Source organism: Amia ocellicauda, chromosome 12 (assembly GCF_036373705.1).
Source record: "Amia ocellicauda isolate fAmiCal2 chromosome 12, fAmiCal2.hap1, whole genome shotgun sequence".
Taxonomy (NCBI): Eukaryota; Metazoa; Chordata; class Actinopteri; order Amiiformes; family Amiidae; genus Amia; species Amia ocellicauda.
This window is the reverse complement of record NC_089861.1, coordinates 20067214-20081385: the sequence shown is the minus strand read 5'-3', so window position 1 is coordinate 20081385 and position 14172 is coordinate 20067214. Positions and strand designations below refer to the sequence as shown.

The 14172-nt window shown below is 43.1% G+C and overlaps 2 protein-coding genes across 2 annotated transcripts; one reads left to right on the top strand and one right to left on the bottom strand.

The window, feature by feature from the left end:
- Positions 1 to 376: 376 nt before the first annotated feature.
- crybb1l2 (crystallin, beta B1, like 2) lies at positions 377 to 5325 on the bottom strand. The gene is made up of 6 exons (XM_066718711.1): positions 5218 to 5325; positions 3685 to 3784; positions 3136 to 3254; positions 1992 to 2124; positions 1556 to 1698; positions 377 to 1405 (listed from the first exon to the last, which is right to left on the bottom strand). Exons 2-6 carry the CDS (start codon positions 3781 to 3783, stop codon positions 1234 to 1236), a joined length of 666 nt encoding a protein of 221 aa, XP_066574808.1. The 5' UTR covers position 3784; positions 5218 to 5325; the 3' UTR covers positions 377 to 1233.
- A 3811-nt stretch (positions 5326 to 9136) lies between these two features.
- cryba1l2 (crystallin, beta A1, like 2) lies at positions 9137 to 12677 on the top strand. The gene is made up of 6 exons (XM_066718714.1): positions 9137 to 9243; positions 9922 to 9991; positions 10678 to 10796; positions 11006 to 11147; positions 11506 to 11648; positions 11855 to 12677. Exons 2-6 carry the CDS (start codon positions 9932 to 9934, stop codon positions 12000 to 12002), a joined length of 612 nt encoding a protein of 203 aa, XP_066574811.1. The 5' UTR covers positions 9137 to 9243; positions 9922 to 9931; the 3' UTR covers positions 12003 to 12677.
- The last annotated feature ends 1495 nt before the right edge of the window (positions 12678 to 14172 follow it).

Below are 14172 nucleotides of genomic sequence, written 5' to 3'. Positions count from 1 at the left end.
ATGCTTTCTGCATTCTCCAGATCTCATTATTATTGATACAGTATTACTGGACACACAAATGTGGCCACGTGTTTTCTCTCGTGTGTACGGTAAAAGTTTGTGAGTGTATATTTTAGAAAGCGAGTGACTGGATTATCTGGGCAGAGAACCCACCCATCTGGTGTGTATCAGCCCTCTCAAAGCAGGTCCTGGAGTGTTACAGTACAGTACAGAGGAGGTCTTGAACCCTTGACCCAGAGAGCTACAGTACAGTATATCAGAGGTCCTCAGTGCATAGGGCTATATTATTCTAATCCCAGTAGGTTGTATTTCACAGTTACATTTACACAGTTTAAAAAATGGAAAACAAGCAGGAATCACACAACAGGTGCTGACATCAGGTGAAATCATATAGTTGCTTTTATTGAAAATAGGCTGGGATTGAATACAGAATAATTATATATACATATATATATATATATATGTAAATACATATATATGTATATATATGCACATCAGTTTTTGTGTTGGATAGATGAGTCTTCGACCCCAGCGAAAAAAAAAGAAAAGGAAATTACATTTTAAAACAATGAAAAGTCTTCTGATTCTTCCTTATCTTCGAGGCCTGTAAAGGAAGGAGTGAGTGATGGAAAAGGAGGATGAGAAAGGCCTGTAGGAAGAATGGAGAGATGCGAGCGAGGAAGAGAAGGAGAGATGTGCCTTACTGTGCTGTTGGAGTAACAACAGCGCTTTCTCTATTTATTTATGATATTTTCTATTATTATTGCTACTATTCCTTCTACTACTACTCCAACAGTGAACAGCAGGTACCCCATCAGTGAGGGGGTGCTGTTTGTCACTGAACCATTATTATTACTCTCACTACTATAATTACCAGAGTGAGCTGCAGTTCCCCATCCTGCCTGTCGTAGCAAGGTGGCGCTGTTTCTCACTTTCCCACTCTAGTCTCCTTATTGGTACAGTTTATGACAGGGTAGGTGCAATTCCACAGGTTGCCAGTTTCAGGGGTGGAGATGCTGTTTCTCACTCAAAACAAAAAAAAGGCATCTAAATGGAAAAGAAAGCAGAAAAGCTCCCTCTGTCCATTAATGACTCCTCACCCTGCTCTCTCTCTCTCTCTCATCCCCCTCTCTCATTGGATTCTCAGTAGGATGGCTCAGTCCATTCCGAGTCTACCCTCTCCTCCTCCTCCTCCTCCTCTCTCTCCGCCCCACCCTCCTCTCTCTCTCTCTCTCACTTGCTGGCCATGGTGTAGCAGCCGTGCTGGTGCCACTGCATGTCTCTAATGCGCCTCATGGACTGGATCTGAGGGGTGCGTGCCCCCCACTCATTCCAATGCCTGTAGTCCCCTTTCTCCAAGAGGTACTGGTAGCCACGGTAACCGGGGTACTGGTACCCAACCCACCTGTGAAGACGGAGGAAGAGAAAGAGAGGAGATGAAGGAAGGGAGAACACAGTGTACTATGGTGTAGCAGTATATGAGTCAGTCAGTCTGTCAGCATATCAATCAGTCAAGGTATCAGTTTATTGGACAGTCAGACTGTTCTGCACTTACGTCCCACAGCTGACCATGATGCTGCCCACTCTGTCAGTGAAGCCGTAGGAGAAGAGGCTGGGCACGTCATCATCCATGATCTCCATCTTCCTGCCCTTGAACTCACCCACCTCATACAGGCAGATCTTGTGCTTCTCTGGGTCCTGGGAGAAAGCAAAAGAGATATTTCATGTGTACAGACATTGACTATATTGACACTACAGTACATTAACATTAAAGTATACAGCAGTGTATTTTGGTCCAGTGCAGCACAGTATAGTACATTACAGTATAGTGTGTGTAGTCTGGTGCAGTAGAGTACATTACAATATAGTGTAATGATGTTTAGTATAGTGCAGTATATTAAAGCATAGTATAGTGGAGTGAAGTATAGTTTAGTATAGTGCAGTGTATTGTGCAGTAGTGTAGTTTAGTGCAGTCTAGTGGGTGTTGGTACCATTCTGACTGGTCTGAATGACATCATCCACTCATTCCTGTAGCTGTTGCTCCAGCTGTCCCAGCGAGGGTACTCTCCCTTCTCCAGCAGGTACATCTCTCCACAGAAATTCATCTGCTCATAGCCCACCCAGCTACACAGAGAGGGGGAGAGAGAGAGAGAGAGAGAGAGAGAGAGAGAGAGAGAGAGAGAGAAAGGGTTAATACAGTACAGACACACTGACTGGACACTACAGAACATGAACACTGCACTGAGAGAGAGAGGGTTAATACAGTACAGACACACTGACTGGACACTACAGTACATTAACACTGCACTGAGAGAGAGAGGGTTAATACAGTACAGACACACTGACTGACTGGACACTACAGTACATTAACACTGCACTGAGAGAGAGAGGGTTAATACAGTACAGACACACTGACTGACTGGACACTACAGTACATTAACACTGCACTGAGAGAGAGAGGGTTAATACAGTACAGACACACTGACTGGACACTACAGTACATTAACACTGCACTGAGAGAGAGGGTTAATACAGTACAGACACACTGACTGACTGGACACTACAGTACATTAACACTGCACTGAGAGAGAGAGTTAATACAGTACAGACACACGGACTGACTGGACACTACAGTACATTAACACTGCACTGAGAGAGAGAGGGTTAATACAGCACAGACACACTGACTGACTGGACACTACAGTACATTAACACTGCACTGAGAGAGAGAGGGTTAATACAGCACAGACACACTGACTGACTGGACACTACAGTACATTAACACTGCACTGAGAGAGGGTTAATACAGTACAGACACACTGACTGGACACTACAGAACATGAACACTATACTGAAAGTGAGAGAGACAGAGGCACAGATTAATTGATCACTGGAGTATCACTGTCATTTGGATAATTGAATTAGCAATGTATTGATCAGCATAGCATTTGGTGTGTAAACTGGCGTATTCATATGCTGAAGAGTGCATTGATCAGTATAATGTCAGTGTATTGCTCAGTGTAAAAATCACTATTTTATTGCTCAATTTACTGATAAGTGTATTTAACCATCTATCAGTGTATATTTCTTAGTGTATATTGATCAGTGTATCGATTAGTAGTATTGATGACTCACGGGCCACACTCGATGCGGACGGAGCGCACACGGTCGAAGCCGCAGTCGCACACGTTCATACACTCCCCTGAGAACTCCATACAGCGGCCCTGGAAATTCTCCTGGTCAAAGATGTACATCTGAAAGAGAGAGACAGAGAGTTAATACAGTACAGACAAATTGACAGAATGACTGGAGACTGGAGTGGGAAACAGAGGGTTAATACAATACAAATATCTCATTGTGTACATATTGTCCCAGTGTGTAAATAAAGTGTCAGTATATTTCCATATATCTCAGTATATATCAATGTGTAAAAACAGTATCAGTTTATCTCAGTATATCTCTGTGTGTATTTACTGTGTCTCAATATCTCAGTGTGCAGATACAATGTACCTGTAGACACGCTGTCAGTATATCTCACTGTATATAAAGTGTACGTGTGTATATACAATGTTAGTGTGTATACATTGTCAATATATCTGCATATATCAGTATATCTCAGTGTGCATATAGAGTGTCAGGGCATATATACCCTGTTACAGCGTTTTTCTGTATATGTCAGTGTACCTTGTAGGCCATCATCCCAGTTTCTGACTTCTTGCTCTGGGCGCTCTTCCCATCAGTCTGGGAAGCAGCTTTGGAGGACTTCTCACCACTGGAAGACATGCTGACAGAGAGAGAGAGAGAGAGAGAGAGAGAGAGAGAGAGAGAGGGTTAATACAGTACAGACACTGACTGACTGGACACTACAGTACATTAACACTGCACTGAGAGAGAGAGGGTTAATACAGTACAGACACACTGACTGGACACTACAGTACATTAACACTGCACTGAGAGAGAGAGGGTTAATACAGTACAGACACACTGACTGACTGGACACTACAGTACATTAACACTGCACTGAGAGAGAGGGTTAATACAGTACAGACACACTGACTGACTGGACACTACAGTACATTAACACTGCACTGAGAGAGAGAGGGTTAATACAGTACAGACACACTGACTGACTGGACACTACAGTACATGAACACTGCACTGAGAGAGAGAGGGTTAATACAGTACAGACACACTGACTGACTGGACACTACAGTACATTAACACTGCACTGAGAGAGAGAGGGTTAATACAGTACAGACACACTGACTGGACACTACAGTACATTAACACTGCACTGAGAGAGAGGGTTAATACAGTACAGACACACTGACTGACTGGACACTACAGTACATTAACACTGCACTGAGAGAGAGAGGGTTAATACAGTACAGACACACTGACTGACTGGACACTACAGTACATTAACACTGCACTGAGAGAGAGAATGAGAAAGCGAGAGATGGGGGGTGAAAGAGGAAAGGGGGTGGGGAGAGACAGCGGGTGGGAACACAGTTGATCAGAAAGGTAGGGGAGAGGGAGGGTGGGGAATGGAGGGAGGGAGAGTGGAGAAAAAGGGGGTGGAGAGGGAGGGTGGGAAGGCAGAGGAGGTGGAAGAGAGAGAGATGGAAAATGACAAAAAAGGAGAGCAAAAGGGGGAGATTGTGAGGCAGATGGAGGAGGAGAGAAAGAGAGGGAGTGGAAAGGAGGTAGAGCGAAAGATACTGGTTAACAATCATAATGTAAAATATATAGACCATTACAAAATATTTAAAATAGTCACTCAGTCTCTAGTGCTATAGGAGAGTACAGCACACTACAGTATGGTATAGTATAGTAGCTATACATTGTAATGCAGTACAAAAAAGTACTTTGTAGCTTGGTACTACAAACTTTAACATCGTATTGAATAGTACAGCACAGTAATTTTGTACACTACAGAATAATAATACAGTATCATATTTGTACAGTATAATAGTAAATTGCAGTACCATACAATAATATGGTTCAATTAGAACAATGTTATATTAGTAATAGTATAACTCAGAATAATAGTATAGTACAGCATTTAACTACAGTGTAGTATGATACAGTACTTAAATTATATATTAATCTCTCTTGCTCTTTTCCACTTTCTCATCGAACTAAATGTCCTCTCTCTCTCTCTCTCTCTCTCTCTCTCTCTCTCTCTCTCTCTCGCTGTTCCAATTGCCCTCTTACCTTTCTTTCTCTCTCTGTCCCTGGGTAGTGTATGAAGTGGATGCGCTTTCTCTGTCTCTGTCTCTCTGTCTCTCTCTCTGTCACTCTCTCTCTATCTCTCTCTCTCTCACTCTGTCAGTGTGTGTCTCTTTCCCTCACTACCTCTCTCTCTTTATACCCTGGCGCCAGTCTTGGGGGGATTAACTGAGAACAAATAAACTCGCTGAGCCTGGCAGAGAGAGAGAATAGAATTTCCCCCATCATCATCCCTGCCAGAGAGAGAGAGAGAAAGAGAGACAGAGAGAAAGAGAGAGGGAGGAGTGAGGGAGGGGGGTGGTGTACAATGCAATGTGCAAGGATTTCAGTCAGCAGTTGATGATGTACACAGTCACAGACATGGACATAGTGACTAACTGACTGAAATTATGACAGTACAGTACAGTATAGTATAGTGCAGTAAAGTATAGTATAATACACTACACTAAAGCACAGTACTATAAATTTAATGATGGGTGAGGCTCACCCTACAAAACTATATATTGCACTAGACAAGAGGTGTACCCCCCTGACACACTACAATATATAGACAGAGAGTTAAACCTGTCCCTGTCTCCTCCAGTTACCTGCATGTCATATACACCTGGAGCCACTTCACAACAGAGCCCAATATAAAAGTATCACTTTCCCTGTCTTGTCGCATGGTACCTGAGGGGAAGTGCAGGAAGGAGGTGAGGAACTGGGAGCTCTTGGCCCCCCAACAAGCCAACACTACAACCATGTAGCTAGAGTTCTCAAGAAGAAGAGAAAGCCAGTGGCACCACTGCCCTCACCACATGCATGATCAAGAGGCTGTTAATTGACCTCTATCTCCATCTATCTTCCATATCATGAAAAGGTCACTCAGCAAGGGTGATTCACACAGTGCCAACTAGCTGTTCAGACTGGTAAAGTGTCACCAAGTCACCACAGAGCTCCTGCACAGTAGACACAGAGAGAAACCTGTCCCGAAACTATGGGAATCCGCAGGTGCGACACGCCTCACCAGAAAGCTGGTCTCAAGAAGAGATGAAGGACCATGAAGGACCACAAAGGGCCATCAAGGGCGGGCTCCCAAGGGGATACCGGCCCACGGTTTCCTCAACTGGGACACTCTGATGCTGTAAGCGCTATGGCGTAATGGGACACATTGCCTGACAGTACCTGGTCACAGACAAGCCGATGCTTGTCGAGGTCATCCAGGTTTCACTGCCATCTACTCACCACATTTAGCAAGGACATGCTAGAGAAAACCGTTGACTCTCCAGTCATGCTGGGAGGCTCCCTGCTACATTCTGGTAGTATGGTGACTCTGGCACACTGATCCCTTGTCAACCCCCGAGCAATACACCAATTTAGTACATAATTGTCAACTGTAAGGAGAGATAGAGACTAGCAGATGGAGATAGATAGAAAAATAGAGACATATGGTAGATGGATAGAGAGAGAGATACACAGAGAAACAGAGATAGATAGATAAATGAAAAAGAAAGCTGGAGAAAAACAGAGATAGCCATAGACAGATAGATAGATAGATAGATAGATAGATAGATAGATAGATAGATAGATAGATAGATGTGTGTGGTATACCACGTTAATGCTGACTGAAGTTAATGGAGGTATTGTGCCCTGAATGGCACTTTTATGTCAAAATTAAAGAACTTGAGTTTGACCACAAACCTGCAAGTAGCTGCGTTTTCATGGCTGTTTCAGTCTGCAAAGTGATACATTTAAATGGTTAATAGATTAATAAACACAGCAATTTTACACAGACAAGATGTGGCCCTTTGGCCCTTTTTGTCCAGATGGGCTTGCCGTTCTGCTCTAGAACAGGCTCAGGCTCTGAAGGGGAAACTTAAGTCTGTTGTGCTTTGAACACCCTCGACTCCAGCAATAATTAGATTTTAAAAACATGGAGAAAAAACATACAAATATGAATATATGATGAGGATTTTTCTTTCATTTCCATTTGTGTCTGTGTGTCTGTTTATTGCTGCTTTGTTTTAGTGGTCCAGTAACAACATTCTCATCACAATTGAAGCATCAACCAAGAGCAACCTGCATGGTAACGGCAGACCTCAACTAGCAGCTCAAGCCCTAAGAAACTATGGCAAGCCCATCTAGACAAAAAGAGTCAGTAGTTTTATGTGTGACAGCACTGCTCCCCGGTGAAAATGTACTACGGTAAACAATTTGTTTGCTCCTAGTACTGTAGTATATCATGGGATTTGTGAAGCACAAACCATTACTGTTTACTGTGGTCATCACTACAATGTACATTAAGTGGATAATTGCTGGGTGTAAATACTGAATGATTACTTATGTTCTTAATTTACACTGTAATTACACATACAGATCATTTACATGACACAAGTATTCAGATTTTTTAATATGCCGAATGTAAGAAGTTGGAATATACATTCAGGATGTTCTGTTTACATGCATCAGAATTCTTGATATTCCATGTATACATGGCAAAAGTAAGATTCTTAACAAACATGCACATCTTGCTTCCCACTGCAACCCTAGGAGCTGAAACCTACAGCATGTTTGAATTTTGAGATCTGGTGTTCTTGTAGCCTAATGTATTTAAAACATACTTTAAGCTTCTTTTGGGGGGTATTTTTCCCATATGGAATTTAATATTCTGTGCTGTACTGTATTTCATATTTTGAAGGTTGGTAATGTGTAATTATGTATGGTTTTGTGTGATTACAAAATCAGTAGTTATTCATTACCAACATGTATAAATGCACTGTAAGTACATTGTAAGTCCACCAGTAGTTACTCAGCACTAATAGTGTTGTCCAATATACTATAGTGTACCATGGTATTATCATAGTTCACTTTGGTTAATATCCAGTATTAGCCAGCATAACATCTTAAAAATGACATAATATTGACCACAATACGATTATGAATGATTTGGTATTTTAACTGGAAAGGTTCTTTGGTCTGTGTATTGGAATACAGTATTATGGTGCATATAGTGCAAAGATTCAAATCAGCATAGTGTATTGTGTTCAAGACAGCACAGGACATCTTGATGCAATACTCTAAAACATTGTCACCAAAATATTTCCTATCATAAAATGTAGTTTATCCAGGCTGACCATAGTTTACTATAGTATACCATGGTGATTACCATAGTACTTTTACGACAGGGTTGTAACTCAGCCTTACCCATTAGCAACTCTGAAAGTGACTCTCATAGTGCACATTGGAACAGTGAAGTGTATAGTATAGTACAATATAAAACAGCGCCGCACAGAACAGTATGGAATAGAAAAGTAGAGAACAGTGTGATACAGTATAGAACAGTACAGGGCAGTAAAATATAGACCAGTACAAATCCGAAATACAGTACCAGGCATTATAGTGTATTGTAGTATGGTATTATATAATATAGTGTAGTTTGGCCACCTAGAGACAGTAGACAAGTGCAAACATACTGGGATGGGATAATAATAATAATAATAATAATAATAATAATAATAATAATAATAATAATAATTTGAACTATATTGACTAATATATGGTTTTCATTTATTTATGAGTGGGGGACTATGTCCACACACTACACCTCCCCTCTCTCTCTCTCTCTCTCTTTCTCTCTGTGTCTCTCTCTGTCTGTCTCCCCTGCACAAACGGTTAATCCCGGGGTCTCTGTTCGGGACCTCCGCCTAAAGTCCCGATGTATAGGACGGCTATTGTCCGCTGGCTAGGTAGTGCTGACGGGCCGTAAGCGGCTCATTGTGCGGCGGCCGCAGGAACCGCCGGGGGCTTTACATCGCCGCCTATAGTATCTGCTGACGCGGCCGAGTCGCAACAACAACCCCGGCGCACAAAGCAAAGAGAAAGAAAGCGAGTGAAAAAGCACATGTCACGCGTGTTTCACTCCACAGAAAGGGAGGCAGAGGGAGCTGTCAATATAAAACGGCAGCGCCAGAAAGTGGACAGCTCTACTAAAAGTAAAAGCTCCGTTGCGAGTAGTGCATTCACAGCCCGTTGGTAAGGCGTGTGTTTATTTCTTTTGATGCAGTTGCATTTCGTTCCGCTCAGATATTGCAGGCTATTGATTATCAATAGTGTCGGTTAACCGCCGGCGGTTGGGGACCCGTTAGATAACGGCTCTGTGCTCTGAGCGCTGCGGCGTCTCTGCGACCGAGAAGCGCCTGTAGTTTGTTGTAAAGTACAAGTACAGTGCAGGACTCGATACAGTGATTATGATCACAGTTAGTATTTTTATAATGACTTGGCAGATGACGTTGTGTGGAAGCAAAAGATACCTATTCTGTAGTGCTTTAACACAATATAACAATGTACACTAATACAGAAATTTCAGTTTCATTAGCCTATAGTGAGCTAGGACTGGTGTTACTGCCTGTACTATATATTTCGCTATACTATACTATACTATACTATACTATGCTAGTGTTATACTACACTGTCAGTCAATGCGTTATTACTTAACTTCAAATTTCAGACGGGATATCTTAAATAAAACCTTTTGAAAATATGTTTTTAATGAACTACTGGCATTGTTATTGTCGGCACTGTAACACAGGAAAGATTGCACACTATACGTTTTTATCTTGCTCCGGCTACTGTGGTATACAGTACAGTTCATTGTGTGTACTGTACTGTATTAACCATCTCTCCCTCTCTCTCTCTCTCTCTTTCTCTCAGACAGTTAAAGATGCAGAAAGCAGCTATTGCTCAGCAGGGGGTTGGCATGGGGTTTGCTCCCTTCTGGAAGGTAAGATGGCCTGTGCCGTACTGTAACTGTACTGTACCTGCTTGTACTATAACTGCTGTACTGTAGCTGTACTATACGTAACATTTGTACTATGCTGTATATATTTGTGTGTTAACTATTATGTACTGTAATGACTACCTTAACTGTACTGTACTTTAACTGTACTGTACCATACCTAATGTAACTACTCTCTCTCAGTGCAGTGTTAATGTACTGTAGTGTCCAGTCAGTGTGTCTGTACTGTATTAACCCTCTCTCTCTCAGTGCAGTGTTAATGTACTGTAGTGTCCAGTCAGTGTGTCTGTACTGTATTAACCCTCTCTCTCTCAGTGCAGTGTTAATGTACTGTAGTGTCCAGTCAGTCAGTGTGTCTGTACTGTATTAACCCTCTCTCTCTCAGTGCAGTGTTAATGTACTGTAGTGTCCAGTCAGTCAGTGTGTCTGTACTGTATTAACCCTCTCTCTCTCAGTGCAGTGTTAATGTACTGTAGTGTCCAGTCAGTGTGTCTGTACTGTATTAACCCTCTCTCTCTCAGTGCAGTGTTAATGTACTGTAGTGTCCAGTCAGTCAGTCAGTGTGTCTGTACTGTATTAACCCTCTCTCTCTCAGTGCAGTGTTAATGTACTGTAGTGTCCAGTCAGTGTGTCTGTATTGTATTAACCCTCTCTCTCTCTCTCTGTGTCAGGTCATAGTGTGGGAGCAGGAGTATTTCCAGGGGAAGTGTCAGGAGTTTACGGCAGAATGCTGCAACATCCAGGACTGTGGCTTCGACAACATCCGCTCACTGCGCATCGAGAGCGGGGCGTGAGTGTGTGTGTGTGTGTGTGTGTGTGTGTGTGTGTGTGGAGAGGGGAGGGGGGTGTATGTATGTGTCTAGGTGTGTGTGAGATGAGGAGTGAGGGTGTGTGTGACATTGTATCCTTAAGACTGTGTGTGCTGTACTGCACTGTACTAACCCTCTCTCTCTCTCTCTCTCTCTCTCTCTCTCTTTCTCTCTCTCTCTCTCTCTGCAGCTGGGTGGGGTTTGAGCACCATGACTTCCAGGGGCAGCAATTTGTGCTGGAGAGGGGGGAGTACCCACGCTGGGACAGCTGGAGTGGCAGTCTGGCCTACCATGTGGAGAGGATGATGTCACTCCGGCCCTTATACTGCGCTGTGAGTCTGGACTAGTGGATTCATATTAACTGTGTCTGTACTGTACTGTATTAACCCTCTCTCTCTCAGTGCAGTGTTAATGTACTGTAGTGTCCAGTCAGTCAGTGTGTCTGTACTGTATTAACCCTCTCTCTCTCAGTGCAGTGTTAATGTACTGTAGTGTCCAGTCAGTGTGTCTGTACTGTATTAATCCTCTCTCTCTCAGTGCAGTGTTAATGTACTATAGTGTCCAGTCAGTCAGTGTGTCTGTACTGTATTAACCCTCTCTCTCTCAGTGCAGTGTTAATGTACTGTAGTGTCCAGTCAGTCAGTGTGTCTGTGCTGTACTGTATTAACCCTCTCTCTCTGTTTCTCTCAGTCTCACCACAGCAGCAGGATGGTGATCTTCGAGAAGGAGAATTTCCTGGGCCGTAGTGTGGAGCTGTGTGATGACTTCCCCTCCCTGCAGGCCATGGGCTGGTGCAACAATGAAGTGGGCTCCATGCACGTGCAGAGTGGGGCGTGAGTACATACTGGCACTGCACTGCACACACTGGACACTGTGCTATACTGTTCAGACTGTAATGTACTGCATAGACTGCACTGTACTGTATACCACTCTGTACTGCACTGGACATACTATACTATACTATACAATCAGTCAGTGTGTCTGTACTGCACTGTATTAACCCCATCCTCTCACTCTCTCTTTCTCTCTCTGTGTTTAGCTGGGTGTGTTACCAGTTCACAGGCTACAGGGGATTCCAGTACATCATGGAGTGCGAGCGGCATAGCGGAGACTACCAGCACTGGAAAAACTGGGGCTCCCACAGCCAGAGCCCCCAGATCCAGTCCATCCGCCGCATCCAGCACTGAGACACTGAGACACCAAGACCAGAAGACACACATAGACAATAAGACATACTGAGAGACACAGAGCCACTGTGTCACAAAAACACACATTGAGATACTGACTGAGAAAACAAGACACACTGAGACAATAAGACACACACCATGACACTGACTGATACACTGACTAACTCAGACACTGGGACACAATAAGACACTGCCATTGTAAGGCACAGATGCATTTAAACATTGTCCAATACACTGAGACTCACTAAAGCACTGAAACTCACCAACACACTGACACCTACACTCTTACACACACTGATGCACTGACACACACCTAGACACATTGATACAACTTGACACACTGACACACACACTTGCCAATGGCTTTTATCAGATTTTAAAGGGTAAGAGACACACACATGCAAAAGACATACAATAGGTGTGTGGACTAATGTGTGTGTGTGTGTGTGTGTGTGTGCGTATGTGGCTATTCTGCTAGCAATGGTGTAATGGCACAACACACACTGCACTGAGCTACACTGTTCAGCACTGTGGCATATACACAGTATGAGCTCTATAGGGGAACATTACTGTATTAACATGTACCTGCCCTGTACAGACTGAAAATCTACTGCTGTAATGGCTAAGTGTATGAGTGTGGGAACAGCATGGCTAATAAACTCCTGTTCAACTACACTGGCTCTCTCACGCTGTCTGTGTTTTTTTCCCTTCTTTGTTGTCAATGTATCTGATAGAGCAGTTCATACAATTCAGACTGTCTGTGCACTGCACTTAGTATATGGGGACTCCCAACACACTAACAAAAGCAAGTACTGTCCAAACCCAGTCATAGATTTATTCATAGATCCAGTCAAATATGTATATGACTCATTTCTGGTTTACATTGAGATCCCTTTATAACTCACTTATCCTCCGCCATTCAAGTAAAGGGTCTTATATACTGACCCAGTAACTCGAAAACTAGAGCCAATCAACAATTTTAAGCATCTTTTTCGTTCTCAGTGACCCAGAATTAGTGAAGTTTGACTACATTTATTGCGGAAGCATTTTGACTGTAGACCAGTGTAGTGTATACCACATTCATACTGTATGTCCCACTGTAGCCAGCTTTCAAGCCATCACTGTGGTATGTTTAACAGGAGGTAGATGCATTATAGGCCCACAATAATAGATAATAATAGCTTTTAAGTGTTGATGCATTAACAGGGAAGAATATATTGGAGGCAAAGAAAAAAGCTGTCGCTGGATTGAACTTTAATTGTTTGAATGAAAATCATAACTAAAGAGCAAATTTTAAAAATCAATCTGGGGGCATCTTTTAGTGCAAATTATTTGTTTTCTGTTTTCCAGGTGAAATTAAAATTAGGAACATTACATAGGTGTTACATCTGTGCTCCACACTTCCCCTGTTCACCACCAGAGGTCATCATCACCCAAATACTAAACCATGTCTCTCACATACCCCTGCACCATGAGCAATCATCCAGTTAACTTTCCTCAGCACCATGTGCATTTGCACCATCAACGCTCTGCTCCCATTGGACCAACACTTCACATCCCTGTGCCCTGCTTCCCTCTGCTCTGCATTTAAACCCCCCTGTCATTACAATTCAATGCTTGGTCTTGCTGGTTTCCAGCAGCATTTTGAGCATTAGTTCCCTCTGACTATAGACATGCACCTGTATTACTGACCTTTGCTAGTTCTTCCATACTCTGACCTCTGGATTGCCCTCTGACTTCTTGTACGCCCGCTCGATCGACCGACCCTGAATACTAAGCCTCTTGTCTTGTCTCCATTGCTTTGTTTGCTGGCGCTTTGACCTGGACTGTTAACTACCTGCTTCATCCCGCACTTGTGTTTTCCACATCCCTGGCTGTTTGTTTAGTCATTGCAGAAGACTGAGCCTCAAAAAATGGACTTGGCGGGACAACCTGATCTCCAAACCACCCTGAACCTACAGGGTTCCATGCTTGCAGAACATGAAACCAGGCTCAACCAGATACAAGGTGTCCTTGATGAAATACTGCGGAGGCAGTAGCATCTTGAAGCGCATCTTGTGCAAATTGCCACCCCAGACAAATACAACGGTTCACCAGAACACTGTGAAGGATTCCTGCTACAGTGTTCACTCTATTTTTCTCGCCAGCCTGCTTCATTTCCTACTGAGGA